This window comes from Erpetoichthys calabaricus, chromosome 3 (assembly GCF_900747795.2).
Source record: "Erpetoichthys calabaricus chromosome 3, fErpCal1.3, whole genome shotgun sequence".
In the NCBI taxonomy this organism is placed as follows: domain Eukaryota; kingdom Metazoa; phylum Chordata; class Cladistia; order Polypteriformes; family Polypteridae; genus Erpetoichthys; species Erpetoichthys calabaricus.
Window position 1 is genome coordinate 76,087,010 of NC_041396.2, and position 20,465 is coordinate 76,107,474.

The 20,465-nt window shown below is 39.5% G+C and overlaps 1 protein-coding gene across 1 annotated transcript in view; it reads left to right on the plus strand.

Annotated features, from left to right (window-relative positions):
- Window positions 1-11,091, plus strand: part of smyd3 (SET and MYND domain containing 3) — a 1,300,831-nt gene extending 1,289,740 nt beyond the window's left edge. Inside the window, exons 11-12 of the mRNA XM_028796932.2 lie at window positions 2,980-3,088; window positions 10,003-11,091. Of these exons, the coding sequence (XP_028652765.1) occupies window positions 2,980-3,088; window positions 10,003-10,104 (211 nt within the window). The 3' untranslated portion in view covers window positions 10,105-11,091. The remainder of the gene's footprint in view (window positions 1-2,979; window positions 3,089-10,002) is intronic.
- Window positions 11,092-20,465: the final 9,374 nt, after the last annotated feature.

The following is a 20,465-nucleotide window of genomic DNA, read 5'->3' on the forward strand; positions in this document are numbered from 1 at the left end:
ACCCGGCCAGCCGTCCTTCTTCTGGTCACTCCAGCTCCTTGATTTCTCAACTGGAGCGACCGCTTCCTTCTGCCCCACCGAGTGTCGGCCAAACACCCCTGCTTGGGTTCACTGTCCAGCTGCCTGCCTGACAGCATGCGCTCGCTCACTCACTCGCTCACTCAAACCAGTTCTTTCCACACTGCTCCCTGCTTACTTCCTCATTCCGCAATCTCCGTCTTTCTTTTCTTTTTCCTCCCTTTAGACGCCTCGCGCTTCTACTTATGAAGAGGACGTGGCAGCTGTAGCAACCAGCAGCCTTGGGACCAATTACGGATGTGAACGGTTTCCCACCTGTGCACTTAGGTGAGAAATGCCCACACCACGAATTCCCCTGGAACTGCTTCAGCCACTCAACCACCACACCCCCTCGCTAAGCTGCAAGCGCGGCGATTATTTATTTAAAACTGGCCTCTTGACGTGAGCTGTGGACCCGCTATACTACAAAGTCCCTCTGCGCGATGCACGTCTGACCGAGAACAATGTACTGTACAGGGAGAGATTGAACACATGCGTAAATCACCGGCACATACAAACTGGGAGGGAAACGAAATAGAGCACAAAGAGTTCACAGAAAATGCACAGGGAGAGACTGAACACGTGCGGAAATCATCGGCGCGTATGAACCGGAAGGGAAACTGGCTTGTTCGTCACCTGAGTGTGTGGTCGTGAACAGATACAAAAGTTTGGCGAACTTTTTGGTCATAACCCGATTTGTACGTGTTCAGAGACGGTCGTGACCCAAGGTTCCACTGTATAAGGATCAATTCACTTAAAACTGAACATATACAGTAATCCCTCCTCCATCGCGGGGGTTGCGTTCCAGAGCCACCCGCGAAATAAGAAAATCCGCGAAGTAGAAACCATATGTTTATATGGTTATTTTTATATTGTCATGCTTGGGTCACAGATTTGCGCAGAAACACAGGAGGTTGTAGAGAGACAGGAACGTTATTCAAACACTGCAAACAAACATTTGTCTCTTTTTCAAAAGTTTAAACTGTGCTCCATGACAAGACAGAGATGACAGTTCCGTCTCACAATTAAAAGAATGCAAACATATCTTCCTCTTCAAAGGAGTGCACGTCAGGAGCAGAGCATGTCAGAGAGATAGAGAAAAGCAAACAAATCAATAGGGCTGTTTGGCTTTTAAGTATGCGAAGCACCGCGGCACAAAGCTGTTAAAGGCGGCAGCTCACACCCCCTCCATCAGGAGCAGACAAAGAGAGAGAGAGAGAGACAGAGATAGAGACAGAGAAAAACAAACAATCGAAAATCAATACGTGCCCTTCGTGCTTTTAAGTATGCAAAGCACCGTGCAGCATGTCGCTTCAGGAAGCAGCTGCACAGAAGGTAGCAACGTGAAGATAATCTTTCAGCATTTTTAGACGAGTGTCCGTATCGTCTAGGTGTGTGAACAGCCCCCCTGCTCAATCCCCCTAAGTCAGGATCAGAGAAAGTCAGCGCAAGAGAGAGAGAGAGAAAAGTAAGTTGGGTAGCTTCTCAGCCATCTGCCAATAGCGTCCCTTGTATGAAATCAACTGGGCAAACCAACTGAGGAAGCATGTACCAGAAATTAAAAGACCCATTGTCCGCAGAAATCCGCGAACCAGCAAAAAATCCGCGATATATATTTAAATATGCTTACATATAACATCCGCGATAGAGTGAAGCCGCGAAAGGCGAAGCGCGATACAGCGAGGGATTACTGTACTGCACCCAGAGCGCTCAGTTTAGCTTTACTGACTGACACCCCATGTAAACACGAGAACGCAGTGGGATCACCAGCTGGATGTTTATATAATACGCTACCGTGGCTGTCCGTTTGTCTGTCCAGGATTTTAAATCACCTGTAGCTCACAAACCATTTGACCTATTGACCTGAAATTTGGTACACATACTGTATACTACGTGATGTCTACTATCTGCTTTCAGGGTAATGATTGACCTCCAAGGTTATTCCTCTTTTTATTTTTATTTTATTTTATTGTAGTATCAACTTTCGGCAGAAGCCAGCTGGGTGGCCATGCGGCACATGCGTACCGGTGCCGTTCTCATCCCTACCACCTTCACCGTCACTTCCTCTACCTCTTCATATGTTAAATCATTCTTGAAGCACATTGAAGACTTAAGTGCCAGCTTAAGTGAAAACTTAAAGAAAACATACAAAGTAATTGCAACACAAATACTGAGTTAATCAGTTTTAATGCTAAAAGATGCCGATGAAAGAAGAGAAGAAGTGGGTCGCTAGGGTGGAGAAAAGAAGAGCTGCTCAGGAAGCAGCAAGCGCATCAACCTCTGAGCAAACGAATGCTAAACATACAAATAGTATGAAAACTATGAATGCTCAAGTCAAGTGTATTCACTGCACATTATCGTGCAGTGTGCCGTTACTGGTAGAATATAAAAATGAATGGATGTTTTAAACTTAAAAAAATCACATTGTCCATCAAATCTTTCTTTATCTGTTAACATTGAATTTGTTTTCTTTTATAATTGTTTTCAGAATCATTTTTTAAAATTTCTTGATTTTATCTGTTGTTTATTTGTTGATTGTAAATAAATGTATTTAGCTTCCATGTGTTATATAATTCATTGTGTCTTTTTTGTCACATTTTATATTAACACTAGTGTAATGTCTACTCTTAGCAGCTCTGTGTAGACAAAACACGTGAATACAAAGTGGTAAATTAATTTGGAAAAGGATTATAGTTAAGTTTAGAATGTTTGACAAGTATGTGGAGCACACTGAATGCAGAGATTTCACCTGTTCGTTTAAATGGTGTGCCTCGTGGTGACAGCCATTTTGTAGCTTTAGGCTATTGTTGGATTACTCCTGCTTCAAAGGTTATGTGCAGTTCATGTTTTAGTCATATTTCTTAGGCTTTCTCTAAAGATTATGAGATGAATAACTATGGCTTCTCTTTATCTTCTGTATAGACTATATTACACAGGATTCCACCCCCTGAGAGCCGTACAACTCATGTTTGTGGGCAAACTTCAGTATCATCAGGAGATGTTTAAAGAGGCTTTTGAAACTTTAAAGGAGGTGAGTAATAATCTGTCCAATTAAATATGGCTTTCAGGCAAATTACATGTTAGATTTTATGCAAATTCCATGGCCTACTGTTTATAACTAAACTCCCAAGAAAGCAGCCATGTTAACAATTGTAGAGAGTCTGCTAGAAAGTCTGAATTTTGGCACTGAATCTGTGCTTTTTCATGAAATGTGTGTATGTACTATATATTGAATAATTAGGATAAACTGCCATGAAGAGGAGGCCACATTAAGGCAACAGGCTTGGCCCCCCAGTCTCATATGCTCATTTCAGGGATTCAATGAAGAAATTAAATCATTGAGAAGGTGAGAAAGCTCTGTAGTAGGAATGTGACTAAACAGAGCTATTAGTGTGGGTGAATGTGTTACCAATAGTGTGCTCAGGCAGATTTTGATTCGTATAATATTTTACTCTTTATTTTACTTTTTCTCTTTATGCATCAATCTCATGTACAGTGGAACCTCAGGTCATGACCATAATTCGTTCCAAAACTCTGGTCATGACCCGAAGTAATTTCCCCCATAGGATTGTATGTAAATACAATTAATTCGTTCCAGACCGTACGAACTGTATGTAAATATATATTTTTAAAGATTTTTAAGCACAAAAATAGTTAAATATACCACAGAATGCACTGTGTAATAGTAAACTAAATTTAAAAACATTAAATAACACTGAGAAAACCTTGAACAGAGAAAACTAACATTGCAAGAGTTCACGCTATAGCCTTACGAACCACTTGCTGTAAACACTTTTTTTTTTAATGAGTTTTAAGCACAGGGAAAAACATGAACATTTGAAAAATCCATAATTTAATAAACAACCAAGAAAAGTAACATTGCAACAATGCACGCTACAAACCAATCGCTGTAAACAGAAGTGAAGTGGAGGTTAAAATTCAATAGAAAAAAGTCTTCATTAAATACATTGTACAATTAAATACAAATACTTACAAATACAATTGTTAAAACAATGCTCGAATCAGTCTCTTTAAAAACAAGCCCGGTGCATTCTTTAACTGCCTTCTTGGCCTTACGCGGCCAGCCCTCTCTGTCTCGCGCTCTTTCTCTCTCTTGCTCGCTTACATGCTCTCTCTCTCTCACTCTTTCTCTCTCTCTCTCTCTCTCTCTCTCTCTCTCTCTCTCTCTCTCTCTCACTCGCTGCGTAGGGAATGCACAGGGAGAGACTGAACACGTGCGGAAATCATCGGCGCGTACGAACCGGAAATGAAACTGGCTAGTTCGTCACCCGAGTGTGTGGTCGTGAACAGATGCAAAAGTTTGGTGAACTTTTTGGTCGTAACCCGATTTGTACGTGTTCAGAGACGTCCGTGACCCAAGGTTTCACTGTATTCACCACTTCATCCATTTTGGGGTGTGGGAAGCTTGAGCCTATCTAGGCAGCATCAGATAGCAGAAAAAAAGAAGGACTTGTGGTAGGGCCCATTCACACACCCACCCACACAACACTCACTCATACAGGGCAACCTCTGAGATACCCATAAGTCTAACCTGTGAATCTTTGACGAATACATACAGTATACCCATTTATTAACCTAAATAGGCACAGAGAGAACATAAAGACTCCACAGCTAGCCAGGATTTGAATCCAGCCTACTAAAGCTGGAAATGCTTGCCCCATCATCAAGCTCTTAATATTTCTCATATCAGTGCTATACTGTAGATACTCAGCTGCACGTTTCCTTCCCTCCAGAGGACCCCATGGTATCAGCTAGAATCTCTGAATGAAGAAGCACCATTTCTAGCTCAATCAGGCAAAGACACTTTCTTGTTCTTTAATTTTCATTTATTTATTTCAAGAGATATGCATAAAATGCTTTACAATGACAAGACAAAAACACATAATAAAGATAAATAAAAGTAAAATAAAAATTACATTTTATATAAAATTGGATCAACAAAAAAAAGAATAAAATTAGCAAGTCATCCTAGCTAAAAACAAATAGATAAAATACATGATACAAAGATCTAAAAGCAACCTAACGAAAGAAATGCCTGTCTACAATAATATGTTTTTATTCAGGTTTTAAATGTAATAACAGAATTAGATGCTCTGCTATCAAATGGGTTATCCCAGCTCGGCTGTCTATTCAGCACACCATCTCTGATCAGCATATCTCATTTCACTATCACTAATACAACCATGTCAATACGCAACCTTGGGGAAGTGATTGATGACCAGCTGTCTTTTACTGACTATTTACTGCCTCTCGTTCTTGCATAGTCACTCAGAGTGACATCCACACGATCAGACCAGATCTGCCAGAGTGTGAAGAACAACTTCTGGTCCAGACTTTGGTCTTGTCAAGTCTAGGCTACTGCAACTGTCTGCTGGCAGGAGTATCAACATGTGTTACCTCGCTGCTGTAGATGATTCAAAATGCAGCAGCACATCTGGTGTTCAACAAGCAGAGGTGGGCACCTGTCACTCTTCTTTTTAGATCACGACATTGCCTCCCTGCATTAGCACACATTATGTTCAGATCCTTGATACCATGACGGTGTAGCACCTACAAATATGGAGACACTTGTCAGGTCCTATGCTCCTTTTCACCCATTTAGGTCTGTTGATGAATGGCATCTGATGATACCACCCCTGAATGACATCAAATCTCAGTCCAGAGTCTTCATGTGTAACTACTGGCTGGTAGAATGAGCTGCCAACCTCCATTAGAATTCCCTTATTTTATGCAAGAAGATGTTTTTGAGGACTCTCTTGTTGTTTGAATTTCTGTCTAACTGATAGCAGTTGGGTTTTTGTAACCTAGGAATTGAAACTAGCTTGTATTTTGTTCTGAGCTCTTCACTTATGATGATTAATTTCATAACTTTGTCCTTTAACGCATGTTCCAAAACAGTCCCCCAGACTGATGCTAACTCAATTATGTTCATCTCTTTTGTAAATTGCTCTGGATAACAGCATCTGCTAAGCAAATAATTGTAATGTAAATGAAAGCAGCAATGCCAACATTACACCACCATGCTTCTCCACCCTTTTTATAAACCTGGAAACTGTTATCAATCTTTGTTATATTACAATCTAAAGATGTCTACTGTGCTGGTATCATTTGTGTATCTGCATTAGGACATAGGTGTATTTACAGAGACATTTCAAAGAATAACCGAAAAATGCTTAAGGAACATTGTGTGTAATTAAACTGTGTAAGAAGGACATATAAATTATATTTCAAGAAATGCATTTGTAGATAATTTGTCAATGTCATTTTCTTTACTATTTATAAGTAGAATGATGGTGACTTGAATATTTGATAGCATTTTAGTGAATTGTTTCCATTTGAAAGTGTGTTGCTGTTTTCTTTTGTATTGTATCCAATTTTCCCTAGGCTTTATACTAAGCCGTGTTCAATTGTAGGTTAAATACCTGCCCATCAAAAGTGACATCCACATTGTGTGTTTAAACTGACATCCCAAGCACAAACAGAGAATCACCAACTACCCTGCTAAGCTTCTGCATTGATTCTCTTGTTATCCTGGCTTCTTAAATTCCATTTCAGTATCACTCCTGAAAATGGTACATTAAGTTAGATATTTTTATCTGATGCTTTTAAATCTTTCCTTTGGATACATGCAGATTACTGTATGTTAACCAAAGAAAGAACAGGTATGGCACTCGTTAGCAGTCAGTGTCATTCTGACAAAAGGGAAGATGTAGAATAGCCAGCCGCCTCTCCAGCCAAAATCCTCGTGTGTATTCGGACACATCATTCAGCCTCATCAAAGAAGAACTTTCTCCAAGCCAATAAACAGATTTTACTAATCCTACTGCAGAATTATGATTTCAAATGAAAACCAGAGTTCTTATGACAAAAATAAGATTTTCATATACTGTGACTATACAGGTACAGTGATGAGTGACTTTGTCATGAAGGAAAACCTTCAAAATGACTGGTTTTTTAGTGATTGTTAGCCGAAGAGCTGTCTTCTGCCATATTTAATTTGGTTAGCTACTTTTCATCACCTTTCCATGTGCAGTACATGGGTAAAAAGCTCACACTTCATTTATCATATGGAAAATAAAATTTCTGATCTTGGACCCTCACAGTCAATGCACAAGTAGAAAGCACATACCTTTGAGAGCTTACAGTAGATGTTTGGACTTTTGAGAGATTAAAAGTAGATGTTGATTTCAAAAATCAGTATTAATAAAATTGTTGTTTAAAACACTGAGGCCAGTGAATATGGGCGCCTGAGTTACAGCCACCCATCACAATCTCAACTGGAGTGTTTGGCAAACAATGCACTTAGTCGGCACTTCCACAGGTAGATGCTCTTTAGCCACATGCCCTCTTCCTGTTTGACTTGCTTTTGCACATTGAGAAGAAGGTTGCAGATGAGATGAACATTTATGGGCTAATAGTGCAAATTTTTTTTGCAGTGAAATTCCAAGTTTCGCTGTGAATTCAGTTTCATGTAAATCATTTCACTCTTCAGTATACGTCAGCAACACACTTGCAGTGATGTGTACCTGGAATAAGTGTTTAATTGATTATTATTCCTTACAAAATCACAGACTCAGACTGCAAAACTGTGAAAATTCATTGTGAAATTAAAAATGGTATTAAATTATTTTTCTTAGGTACGTGAATTTCTATAAGTGTTTTTTTATAATTCAGAGGATGCCTTTATGCTTCTTGTTTTCTAAAACCCAAGATAAGTTCCATGGATAATAAATTTTCATTCCTCCTGTGTAAACTGACATGGTGTCTTTGTGGCCTCGTGGGCACCACAGCTGAGTTGAGGTATTAAGGTTTAGCACCAGTTGCAAACTTTTCACAAGCAGATCCATCAATTTTCTGCTTTAAATGCAGTGTTTGCCTTCAGTCACTGTCCTTATCTTAGGGGAATAAAAGGCTCTTATAGCTGCGAGTCCACAACTGAAAACAGTCCTGTGGTTAAGGCACAAGAAACATGTCAATGTTTTTTACGCTGTCGTTGTGCAATTTTGCTGTAGTGGTTCTTTACATATACAGCAGGAGAGCTACAGAGGAGCACGAAGGTATATTCTGAGTGCGCTTCTGGCCTTGTCTATGAAGACATAAAGAATTCTTCATCCATTCTCATGGACCTATCAGTGACCATCTTAATGACACAGGTAGAACGAATCTGAGGCAAAATAGGTGAAATTGTATAGGCCAAGGGTGGGCTTTGTTGGTCCTGGAGAGCCACAGTGGCTACAGGTTTTCATTCCAACGTAATTGTTTAAGTAGAAACCAATCCTTTCCAATTTCAGACCTTATTTAATTTTACGGCTTGTTAGTCTATGCAGTGTAAGGTTCTTATATCATAGATTTTTTTTCCTTTCCAAGGATATCGTCCAAATGATTTTAAGCCTAAAACGGATAATTTTCAGTCTGTCACATTTTTCTATTAAATATTTTATTAAATAAGACAGTGCATGATGAACACACACAGATGTAAATGGAAAAAAGCTAGATGGAGAACTTCTGGCTGCAATTAAGGGTGGGGGACCCTAACAAACGAGACCACTAAAATGAAGCATCAAAATATCACTTAAGCAATAAGTGCTTCATCAGCAATAATCGACTTCTTATTAAGAAAATGGGCTGGAAGAAAAATCTGCAGCCACTGCAGCTCTTCAGGACTGACATTGCCCACCCCTGGTCTAGGCTGTCCATCAGACCATTGAATATAAAGTTAGTGTCTTGAAAGAAGTGCACTACTGTGCAAAATAAACAGGTAAACACATGGAAATTGAAACCAGAATACATGTACAGAGTCCAGTAAAATTCTTACTTGTATGTCTAACCAACATGCAATATGTCACCACCCCCCAGTGTCATGAAAAACAAGAATGTGTTAAAATATACAGAACTTCATTTTAATTAATAGAAGACACACATCAGTTTATCTGGTAAGTAGTAAGTGACAGTGAAATATCCATGCTTAGAAGAGGAAGACTATTTGAAACGTTGAAAGTTGAAATGTCTATTGAAAGTAGTCAAGGTAGATGTTTCATGCTGTTAAAATTGAACTGGGGAAATGTATTCCAACTCCCTGACCATCTAAAACACTTCAGAGTTTATCGCAGCATGAGTGTCGTTTGGTGGTAGGTGAAGCTGACAATGACATGATGTTGTTTTTCAAACTCCATAAGGTAATGCAGATGGATGAATCAACCTGACCATTTGTTGCCTGTTGATGCTGTTTGGTCCATCATATTTTGAAGAAAAAGCTTATCATTGAAAATGGTAGTTTAAAGAGCTTCGACAGACTGAAAGAAGCCGTGACAATTTACGGCCAATTATCACCCAGCTGCTTGACTGAAACGGGACTTTGTGGTTTTGTAGTAATGACGGTTCTGACACTCTTTTTAAGGAGGAGAAATGTTGAAGTAATTACTCCTCACATTAATATAGCAAACATCTTTGTATATAGTCATATTACATTCTTTGTAGTAACTGCATTGTGTGTGTGTGTGTGTATGTGGCCTTCAGCGTGATCATAGTGGAGTCCATGTTGTAGCTTGACGTGTACATACTAAAAACATCATCACTTAAAGTTAACCTTAAAGTTACAGCTGAAGATATGATCAGGATGAGTAGTGCATGGAACATCAAATTGCTGTAGGTAGCCTGGGAAGGGAGGGAAACTATTCCAGAAGGCCAGGTGAGATCAAGAGTGATGAGTATCTACACCACACAAAATGTTGTCAGGCTTCTGTATGGAAAGTGAAGTATGAATGGCTGTACTCCTCCTAATCTTCAATCATCCTTGTTATGACACTGCATATTTAATAATATTTAAAGTGATTTTCAGATCAACTAGCTGTGATTAGTTTACCATAAGAGTGTTTACCAAGCAGCCCCACATCTGGTGAGATGATCTTTCTGTTACTGTTACAGGCTTTTCAGATCATGAAGGTGAGCCATGGACAAGAGCACCACCTAACACGTGACCTTCAGCAGCTAATAGAAGAATGTCAAATTGAAGTCAACAGATCGTGAAGAGTTCCTTTTAGTGCTCCTTCTGAAAGTAAACTTTCGGCAGAACACTTTACTGAACACTGGTGTCCCAAAGAGATTTCACAGAAAGTATAAGCAATATGGCATATTAAATCCCTTTGAATTAAATAAGGTCTGGTAATTTAGTTAAATATATCTGTGTAAGATGTATTAATATACAGCTCATATATCACCTACTGTGTACATGTACTTCATGAATTAACACAGAGGTTATTCTTCGATATTTAGGTTCTCTTGTAATTTGTCCGCCAGTTTTCACTTTGTGTACAGTCAACCAAGGTGAGTCTGACACCACAAATAAGAGCAGACACAACGGGCAGCAGTTCTGATTACCTGGCTGTAAAGGTTTTGTATTCTTCCCTCTCACAGATGTTTCAGTCACTTTACAGCAAGTCTAATATTATTCACCATTAATTCCTGCTTAAACACACCCACATCTCAAGTGTATTAGCACCAGTTGCATATCCACCAGTTTTCTCTTCACTCTTGTGCATATGTACCCCCCTCAGTTGATGATGCAAAGTCATTTTCAGCCTTGTTTATAATTATTCATTTGTTAATTTCACAATTACTCTTGCAAAAAGTATCATCTTTTAAGGGGTGGCTTCATCACAATCTACCAAACATTCAAAGAAACAAAGGGAATTTTCAAAGTGATCTGTGTTATTATTAAAAAAATCATAATGTTGCCATCACATCTCTTGAAGGGTTTTCATTGATTCTTTTGTAACAAACTTTTTCAGGTGTTTTATTTGTTAGTGAAATTTGAAGGAAATGCCACAGAAGAAAGACAGATTCTACTAATATTACTGGCCTCAAACTCCTTTCTAACTATACAATAATTGTACTGTACAATTATTTTGTTTCATGATTATAAATGTGGTGGTAAAAAAAGTTCAAGTTTGTTGAAATAACTGTACTGTTACATTAAAAGAAACAAAGTAACTTTGACCTTATTTCATATTACTGCTTCTCATCCTTTTATCTAAACTACTTTTATCCTTCTTCAGTTTCTTTGCTGTGCACACCACAGCTGAGTTTATTTTCCTTTTTTGTTATTGGCATGGCTTGACCCAGGATGCCTTGCCTTGGCTTGAACCCTGACTGCACTCTTCCTGTTGGATGGAGAAGGAAGTTCCAATTAACAGGGTGATGTCAAGGCAGGAATGAGAGGAGGCCTGACTGGAGTGTGTGATATCGACTCTAAACGAATGGCCAGTTTTTTAAATAAATAATCGCCGCACTCAGGGCTTAAATACGGGGCGTGGTAGTGTGGCCGAAGCGATTCCAGGGCGCGATACGGGTTTGGGGGTTTTCGCACTGAAGTGCACAGGTGCAGGATTTCCGGTGTCTGTAATTGATGCCAGGAGCTGCTAATCGCCACACCTGTGCCACGTCCCCATTTTAAGTAGGAGGAGCGCGAGTGCGTAAGGGGGAAGAAAAAAGAAAAGAGAGAAGGACGGAGGTTAAGGGAGAAGGCTGGAGAAATGCAGAGGCAGGCAGCTGGAAGGAGAGGCCTGGAATTAGTGTTTGGCCGAGACTCGGGCGGGGGGGGTGGCATGCTGAAGGAAGCGGTTGCTCCAGCTGAGCAATCTCAAAGAGCTGGAGTAACCAAGAAGGTGGTCGCCCCGCCATGTCAGGCCAGAAATGGAAACAGGAGTCAGGGAGGCCCTGGCCGTTGGGGGAACCTGAGTCTCAGTCCGGCGGGTGCTGTAGGAAGCCAGGGGACAGAAGGCTACCGAACCAGCAGGAGAAGGTCAGCTGCACCTACAGGTAGGGTGACTCCCCTGTTGCAGAGGCCTATATGGGAGAAGCAGGGGAGCTGCCAGTTAAACGAAGAAGGCACCGGGTATTTAAAAAGGAACTGCTTACAGCCTGTTGTTTTTAATCTCGTTTTAAGGGATATATTTATTTCGGATTTTTTAACCTCCACTTTTATCACCCTGTTTTTATGGATTATTTATTTATTACTTTTGGAAGCAGTGCACTTTGAACACTGTTTTGATTGGTTTGGGTTTTTTAATATAAGCACTTGCACCTTTTGCACCATCTCCTTGCTCAGTTTGATTTGTCCCCATCTGCCAGTTCATCCGTTTACATTATCGATGGTGTCGGGTTTGTGAGGCTTCCAAAAGGAAAGTGGGAACATGGAGCAGGACCCGCATCATCACAAAGTGGCTCTAGGGGGCAGTAACCCCATTGCACTCAGTATCCCAGAACGCTTGGGTGTGGCCTGGGTGCTTCACTGGAGGCTTGACCATGACAGCCAAGATGGCGACAGGGAAACCAAGAAAGAAATGTTTGGGTGTATGCTCTACAGTCGACCAAATTCTAAGGGGTGATTAAGAAGTTATATAATGCACTAATAATAAATTGCAAACTGTATAGCATTTAGATATGTAAACGCACATGATTGTAAATCTGTGTCTTCTTCAATTGGTTACCTTGTATGAACATTAGGATGCCACCACAAATGAGGATGCTGTGACACTTTGAGTAATTTACCAGGCCACTGTCTGATTGTTCCCAGACACACCAAGCTGGAAGTTTCTAGAGATCTCGACCAGGCTTTGTTCATGCAGCATGTGACAGCCTGAAGGCTGCATGATGCGAGAGATTTTGGCACAAACATATAAAAACATACTGTAAATATCAGCCATGCCATGTGATCAAAACATAAGTAAATAACGATCATAGCTGCTAGTTTTACCATAGTAATAGATAATAAAATTATTAATCAAATTGTAATTGGGGTAAAAACAAAAAATTAAAGCAAAACTCTGTATTGCAGTATAGATAACAGAAAAGCAAGAATATACCTTCTCTTGTCTCAGTATTTCTCACACAGCCGCTTTATTCCACCTTTCCCTCTCTAAAAGCATCCTTGATCCTAGCTTTAGTAGTTATTTTGTCATTCTCTGAGCAAAACATTTGTTTTCCTTTTCCTTTTATTTAATTTCATCTATTTGCACCTTTTTGCTCTGTAAGCACTCCTTCTTGCATTAATGAATTATTTCATGACAAATCTGTTCCACCAGCATACCGACATCAAAAAGGAAGACATCGTCTTTTTGCCTCATTTACTACATTTCAGTGTGTCGCTCTTTAATTATCTTATTACTGACTGATAGAGAGTGACTTCCTCCACACAGTGTTTAATGTGTAAAGTGATGCCAGGCTAAGACGTACCCAGTTATTACCACAAATGAAGCGAGGGAGGGGTAATTATGATGTAGGCGGCTCCTTGCCTTCTCGGTTAAGCATCAGGCGACACAAATTTTCTTTAAAAGAGATGAGATTCCACAAAATTGGGTGTTTGGAACTATTCAATTTTTTTGAAAATGCTTTGAATAGTTGATTCAGTGGTTAACACTTTATCAATACTTGAGAAGTGAAAATGAAATGATATTAATAGTGCTTTAATTATTAGACTGTAAATTATAATAGCATATAACTCAATTAAGGTTTCATTTCAGTAAAGAGCAGACTGCTTTGCAGTCTTTTTTTTTTAGGTTAAGCATTCTTAGTCTACATAAAGTTTTCACCCCAGATCAGTGGGATGTGGAGCCGCTGTGGGACTTCAATTCACGAAGAGGTGACAGTACTCACTGGAACTATAAGAAAGTGTCCCAGTATGGTCAAACTTTGCATCATTATGACAATGACAATTAATTGAAGAGTGGGTTGTGGCGGTCCCTGTCAAGATTTCTGAAGAGGTTGTGGTGCTCAGTGGTACAGTAAGAAAAGTAACTGGTAGGATGAAAAGTAGATCATCACAGTAACGTGCTAATCGATGGAAGTACTTTGTGCTTTTAAGTCAGACAGGAAGTTTCAAAAAATGAACCCAACATTCACAAGTTGTCCGTTTGGTAACATTCAAGCTCTTGTCATCGTTCATCAGGAGGTGCTTCAAATAACTCTCCTCTATCTTTCATTTTCAGAAGGGACATCTACTCTGGACTTGTCCTTGCAAAGAGTACATCACCACCAACCTGACTGAGACAGAGCAAAATAAAATGGATCAAGCAGGTTATCAAGCAGATTATTGTGTGATTTAGCTGAAAAAAAAACCAAAAGAAAACAGCAGTGAATGACGAATCATTCATTAAAATGTCAGCCTGAAACTTGCAAGGGGTCTGATGCTGGTGTCAGCCATCTTTCAGCCCTTTGATCTGCAGTCAGGAAGTAGTAAATTAAATAAACAAAAGAAAAATTCTGTTTTTGTGCTCCATTTGGCTGTCTTGTAGCCCAACTAGAATTCTCTCAACTATGTTTCTTATTTTTAGGTTGCTTTGCAGAATAAGGGTTTAAAAATATCTAAAAAGGTTAAAACAAAATGTCCTCCTGTTCACTCCTTACAGCTTTGAAATCTTCAACGCCCAATCCAACCCACATGCTAGTCTATGGGCTCTTTGTGTTCTCGACCTTGGCTCATTTGGGCTGTGTAAACCAATAAAACATCCTTCACATGTCATGATACAAGTGCCATGGAGTCAAATAGAATGTCAAGAACTGGAGTGTGTATACAGTGTTGGGAATTTGAGAGAGTGTTGAGAACTTGAATTAGAAAGTTCATCCAGCAATAAAGTAACTTACAGCAACACAAATATTGCTAAGGGTTTGCTGAAGGTTAGTGAAGATCAATTCATTAACATTTAAAGTCCAGTCGTCTGCCTTTCTCAGCTGTCACACTGGAGGAATACAGATTGGTTGAACACATTTGGATGCATGGAAGAAACTTTATTAAAAGTGGTAAGTGGCAAAACATACACAAGGATGTGTTTAGTGTTGTGTGGCAGCTTTGAGGTTAGTGTTACGATTTTGAGGTTTTGGAGCATCACAAACTGAAAGGTTTGTGTTTTGCATTTTCATTTTGTTTTTAGTTTTTGATCAATTTTTCAAGCTTTTAATTTATTTTTATGCCATCACTTTAGTTTTTTTCTTCCTGGAAGTTTTCATAATAGTGGGGGTCACAATCTCTCCTAATCCATTAACAGCTGTGTTAGGTGTTTTCCCAGATGGACTTAAAGTGGACAAACTAACTGTAATTGCCTTTACTTCACTACTGGCATGGAGACTTATCTTGCTCAACCTGAAGAATTCTAACCCACCTCTTTTAATGCAGTGGATAACTGATGTTACATATTACTTGAAATTGGAAAAAATCAAATTCTTACTTAGAGGATCTGTACACAACTTTTTCAAAACCTGGCAGGCTCTAATCAATAACCTTTTAGAATAAGCATTTAAATTGAGGAAGCGGATTCTCTCCCCTCTTTTTTATTCTACTTATTTTGATTCATTTATTTATTCACATATTTTTACTATTATTAAAGTTTTACTCTGCTGTCCTAACTCTCTTTTTCATGGGTGGGGATCGATTTGTTTCGAACCTAGTATTGTTAAACTTGACTTGCTTGTATGGAATGTTATTTGATTTTAATGAAATTAATAAAATGGTTTTTTTAAAAAAGGATAAAAACGTCAGTGCAAACCAACCCTTGTCTTCACATCAAAAGAGTAAGATCACAATGAAACACTTAGAGATAATTAGGACATCGTAATAGAGTAACTTCAGGGACTCTGCCTTACAACAATCTGAAGCTGTGCCAAGGTCAGAAGAGCTCTTCAAGTCCCTCAGCAGGAGTATGCCTTTGACTCTTGGAAGAGATTTAAAGCCATGTCCAAACAGTTTTGGGGATCATTACACTGTCTCAAAGATCTTGTACAAATAAATAAAATTTCGAGAAACTGGTAGTCTATCCAGGCCAAGTTCGCCCTAAGGGGTGACCGGAAGATGCTGCAGAAAGTCTCAAAAGAACCCAAGGACAGCATGAAGGTATTTACAGGCAAGTCAATGGTAGAGTGTGAACGAATTTTGCAAAAAGAGATTAGACAACTGTGTCAAACACATGAGGCCAGAAATACTCCTTAAAAAGAAGACAGGTGTACCAATAAAGTCCACCAGGCAGGCCTAGGTGAAGAGCAGGATAACTGGAACAATGACCAAAAGAACGTCATACCAGCTGTAAATCAAGGTGGACACATCGTGCTCTGGGGATAAGTTTATGCCTTAGGGCCTGGCCTACCTGCCATTATAGAGCCCAGATATAACAGGATGTGACAACACGACAATGGCACAAAACAGTCAAGCAAATTCACAAAGGAATGACTCCAAAACAAGATGGAGTGAGGTGAGTAGAGAGATATGTAATGGTATGACCATGTGTGAACACATGAAGGAAACCGTGAGGAAAAATGTGTGTTGACGACATTAGAGACGGACTGACAACTTCAAGAAGCCACTTATTTTATCCACAGCAGGAAATTCCATTTTTGACTTTTTTTTGAATACATGATTGCAAAGAAACATGTCGTTTGTTTCATTTGATTTTCTTTATCTATCAGTCCATACCAGCATGTTGAAGGTGTCCTGAAAAGCACTCCTTTTCATGAGGTGCCCTTTTTTTCACAGCGCTATACATGTTTGTCCAGAATTTGTTACATTAAAAGTACAGTCCAGCAGTCCAAAATGTCAACATTATATATTTACTAACAGTATTCTAAGTTAATGGAATTGTATACAAAGCCTGCAAGGTCTGCAAAGAATATTATTACAAATGAATACATGAAAACAGAAACTAAACTATCAACAATCACTAATTTGGAATAAGAGACGTTTGGGCTGTCAGGTTAGTTCCCATGGCCATTAGCAGAAGCTATTTTATGGAATTCTTACAGGGTAAGCAAGGTAGCATGTGATTGCTTATTGGCCATTTTGTCTTTTGATTCACCACAGATCATATCCCGCACTTGAGCTTTAACGTCAGAATGGCTGGATGGATTCCTATGTTTTTCTGTCGCCACTTATTTGACTTTACTTGCTTTTTTCCACTTGCCACACATCTACGTTGAAACAGCTTGGTTAAGGGTCCTTCAAATGTCCATATTGAGCTTTCTCCCCTTTTTGGGGTTTTGCATAAACACGACTGACATATTGTGTGTGCCTCTCACTTCTCCTCCCCTTTGATTAAATGGCACCCAAGCTCTTCATTATCTCGGACAACTGAGTGAAATTGCTTTGTCTGTAAGAGCCAGCAATAACCATCAGTTTGCAGTGTTAAAAAAAAGAAATTCTTGCTTTTCTCATAATGGAATTTGACCTTTTACAAATAAATGCCAAGTGATACCCCAGTGTTTGATGTGTTTCGTTTAAAAGTAATAATACACCACTTGTACAAGTCCCAGCTCCCTCTTTGCTTAGCGGGTTTCTGTGATTTGTACTAGTGCTTTATTGACCTTAAGGTTCAGCGTAATGGCGTCCAGACAAAAATGATGCAACTCAAGGTACTTTCCACAGATTAATCAACAAAAACAATCAAGATTTGCATTAGTTACTTGGATATTATCGTTAATTAATATTATGATAATTTCTAATAAATGTAAGCATACTAAGTAGAAAATCAACCTGGGCCTTGTTAAACAAAATTTAAGCTCTAATGTGCAAAAAAAACCTTCTCTTATCACAGGTTCATATTGTTTTCTGATTGCCTTATACATAAAGATGGCAAGAGAACAACCAAGATCTAATTTACATAGTAATGAAACAGGACAAACTTTAAAAATCAATAGACATTGGCACTATATCTGATCGTGTTCACCTCTGACGGGACAGCGTCCCCCACATGGGGACAAAAACACATGGCCGTGATATGTCTGGCAATCAACAGCTACCCTCTAAAACACATGGAGCTCTGATCTCTCTCTCAAAAACGTCCAACATTACTCCTTAACAATCTGTAGATGATAATGCCTATTGAACAAACAGTTTTCACTTGCTAGTGGAGGCAAGGTGCACTCCAACACGTGGTGAGACGTAGACTAACTCGAAGAGAGGCTGGCAAGTGAAGGAGGAAGGCCACACTCCCCAGCTCTCAGCCCACAGCCACTCTGTTGGATTTAAATAAATACATCAGTAACGCAAGCGAACTATGGTACTTAGCACGAGGAGAGAAGTCGCAAAATCAACCGGAAAGTTCAAACAAATTATAGAAAACAACCAGATCTAAATCCATTATGTAATTCTCTCGTGAAAAGCGGACAGACATACAGACAGAACGTGCTTGGACCACAAAATTTTTAAAACTGTTTCTTAGCGAGCACCTTTTGGCCAAGGGTAACCTACATTCCAAATTTCAAGTCCCAAGTCCTCATGGTTCGGGAGATTTCGTGATGAGTGAATCAGTGGCATTTGGCTTTAATATACAGTGCATCCGGAAAGTATTCACAGCACATCACTTTTTCCACATTTTGTTATGTTACAGCCTTATTCCAAAATGGATTAAATTCATTTTTTTCCTCAGAATTCTATACACAACACCCCATAATGACAACGTGAAAAACGTTTACTTGAGATTTTTGCAAATTTATTAAAAATAAAAAAATTGAGAAAGCACATGTACATAAGTATTCACAGCCTTTGCCATGAAGCTCAAAATTGAGCTCAGGTGCATCCTGTTTCCCCTGATCATCCTTGAGATGTTTCTGCAGCTTAATTGGAGTCCACCTGTGGTAAATTCAGTTGATTGGACATGATTTGGAAAGGCACACGCCTGTCTGTATAAGGTCCCACAGTTGACAGTTCATGTCAGAGCACAAACCAAGCATGAAGTCAAAGGGCCTTAGTCAGGGAGTTGACCAAGAACCCAATGGCCACTCTGTCAGAGCTCCAGAGGTCCTCTGTGGAGAGAGGAGAACCTTCCAGAAGGACAACCATCTCTGCAGCAATCCACCAATCAGGCCTGTATGGTAGAGTGGCCAGACGGAAGCCACTCCTTAGTAAAAGGCACATGGCAGCCCACCTGGAGTTTGCCAAAAGGCACCTAAAGGACTCTTAGACCATGAGAAAGAAAATTCTCTGGTCTGATGAGACAAAGATTGAACTCTTTGGTGTGAATGCCAGGCGTCACGTTTGGAGGAAACCAGGCACCGCTCATCAGCAGGCGAATACCATCCCTCAAGTGAAGCATGGTGGTGGCAGCATCATGCGGTGGGGATGTTTTTCAGCGGCAGGGACTGGGAGGCTAGTCAGGATAAAGGGAAAGATAACCTCAGCAATGTACAGAGACATCCTGGATGAAAACCTGCTCCAGAGCGCTCTTGACCTCAGACTGGGGCGACGGTTCACCTCTCAGCAGGACAATGACCCTAAGCACACAGCCAAGATATCAAAGGAGTGGCTTCAGGACAACACTGTGAATGTCCTTGAGTGGCCCAGCCAGAGCCCAGACTTGAATCCGATTGAACATCTCTGGAGAGATCTTAAAATGGCTGTGCACCGACGCTTCCCATCCAACCTGATGGAGTTTGAGAGGTGCTGCAAAGAGGAATGGGTGAAACTGGCCAAGGATAGGTGTGCCAAGCTTGTGGCATCATATTCAAAAAGACTTGCTGCCAAAGGTGCATCGACAAAGTATTGAGCAAAGGCTGTGAATACTTATGTTCATGTGATTTCTCAGTTTTTTGATTTTTAATAAATTTGCAAAAACCTCAAGTAAACTTTTTCAACGTTGTCATTATGGGGTGTTGTGTGTAGAATTCTGAGGAAAAAAATGAATTTAATTCATTTTGGAATAAGGCTGTAACATAACAAAAGGTGGAAAAAGTGATGCGCTGTGAATACTTTCCGGATGCACTGTATATAGATATCGACTCTCTATATATAAAATCCTAAGCCTAAAAGTGTAACGATTTCGTGCAACGATTTTATGTGACGTTTTTATGTCACTTTTTTGTCACGCTTTAAATCAGGCTTATTTTAAAACCTACATATATATGTTTGGTATCATGCTTTTCAGAATTTATCAAACTCTAATGGGATGTTGTTAGATTTTTAGATTGTTATTTCGTTTTTAAATTATAAACTAAAATATCAAGAAAGTCGTGCATCCAGCATAGCGGACCTCAGTTTAACGGAAATACTCCAATCGGTAAGAAAGTTAAGTATTTTATTTTCATTTCATGATTTTTACTCCGTTAAATAATAATTAATTTTTCTTTTACATACATCGTGGGGGTTGCGTTCCAGAGCGACATAAGACATAAGCGAAATAAGAAAATCCACGAAGTAGAAACCATATGTTTATATGGTTATTTTTATATTGTCATGCTTGGGTCACAGATTTGCGCAGAAACACAGGAGGTTGTAGAGAGACAGGAACGTTATTCAAACACTGCAAACAAACATTTGTCTCTTTTTCAAAAGTTTAAACTGTGCTCCATGACAAGACAGAGATGACAGTTCTGTCTCACAATTAAAAGAATGCAAACATATCTTCCTCTTC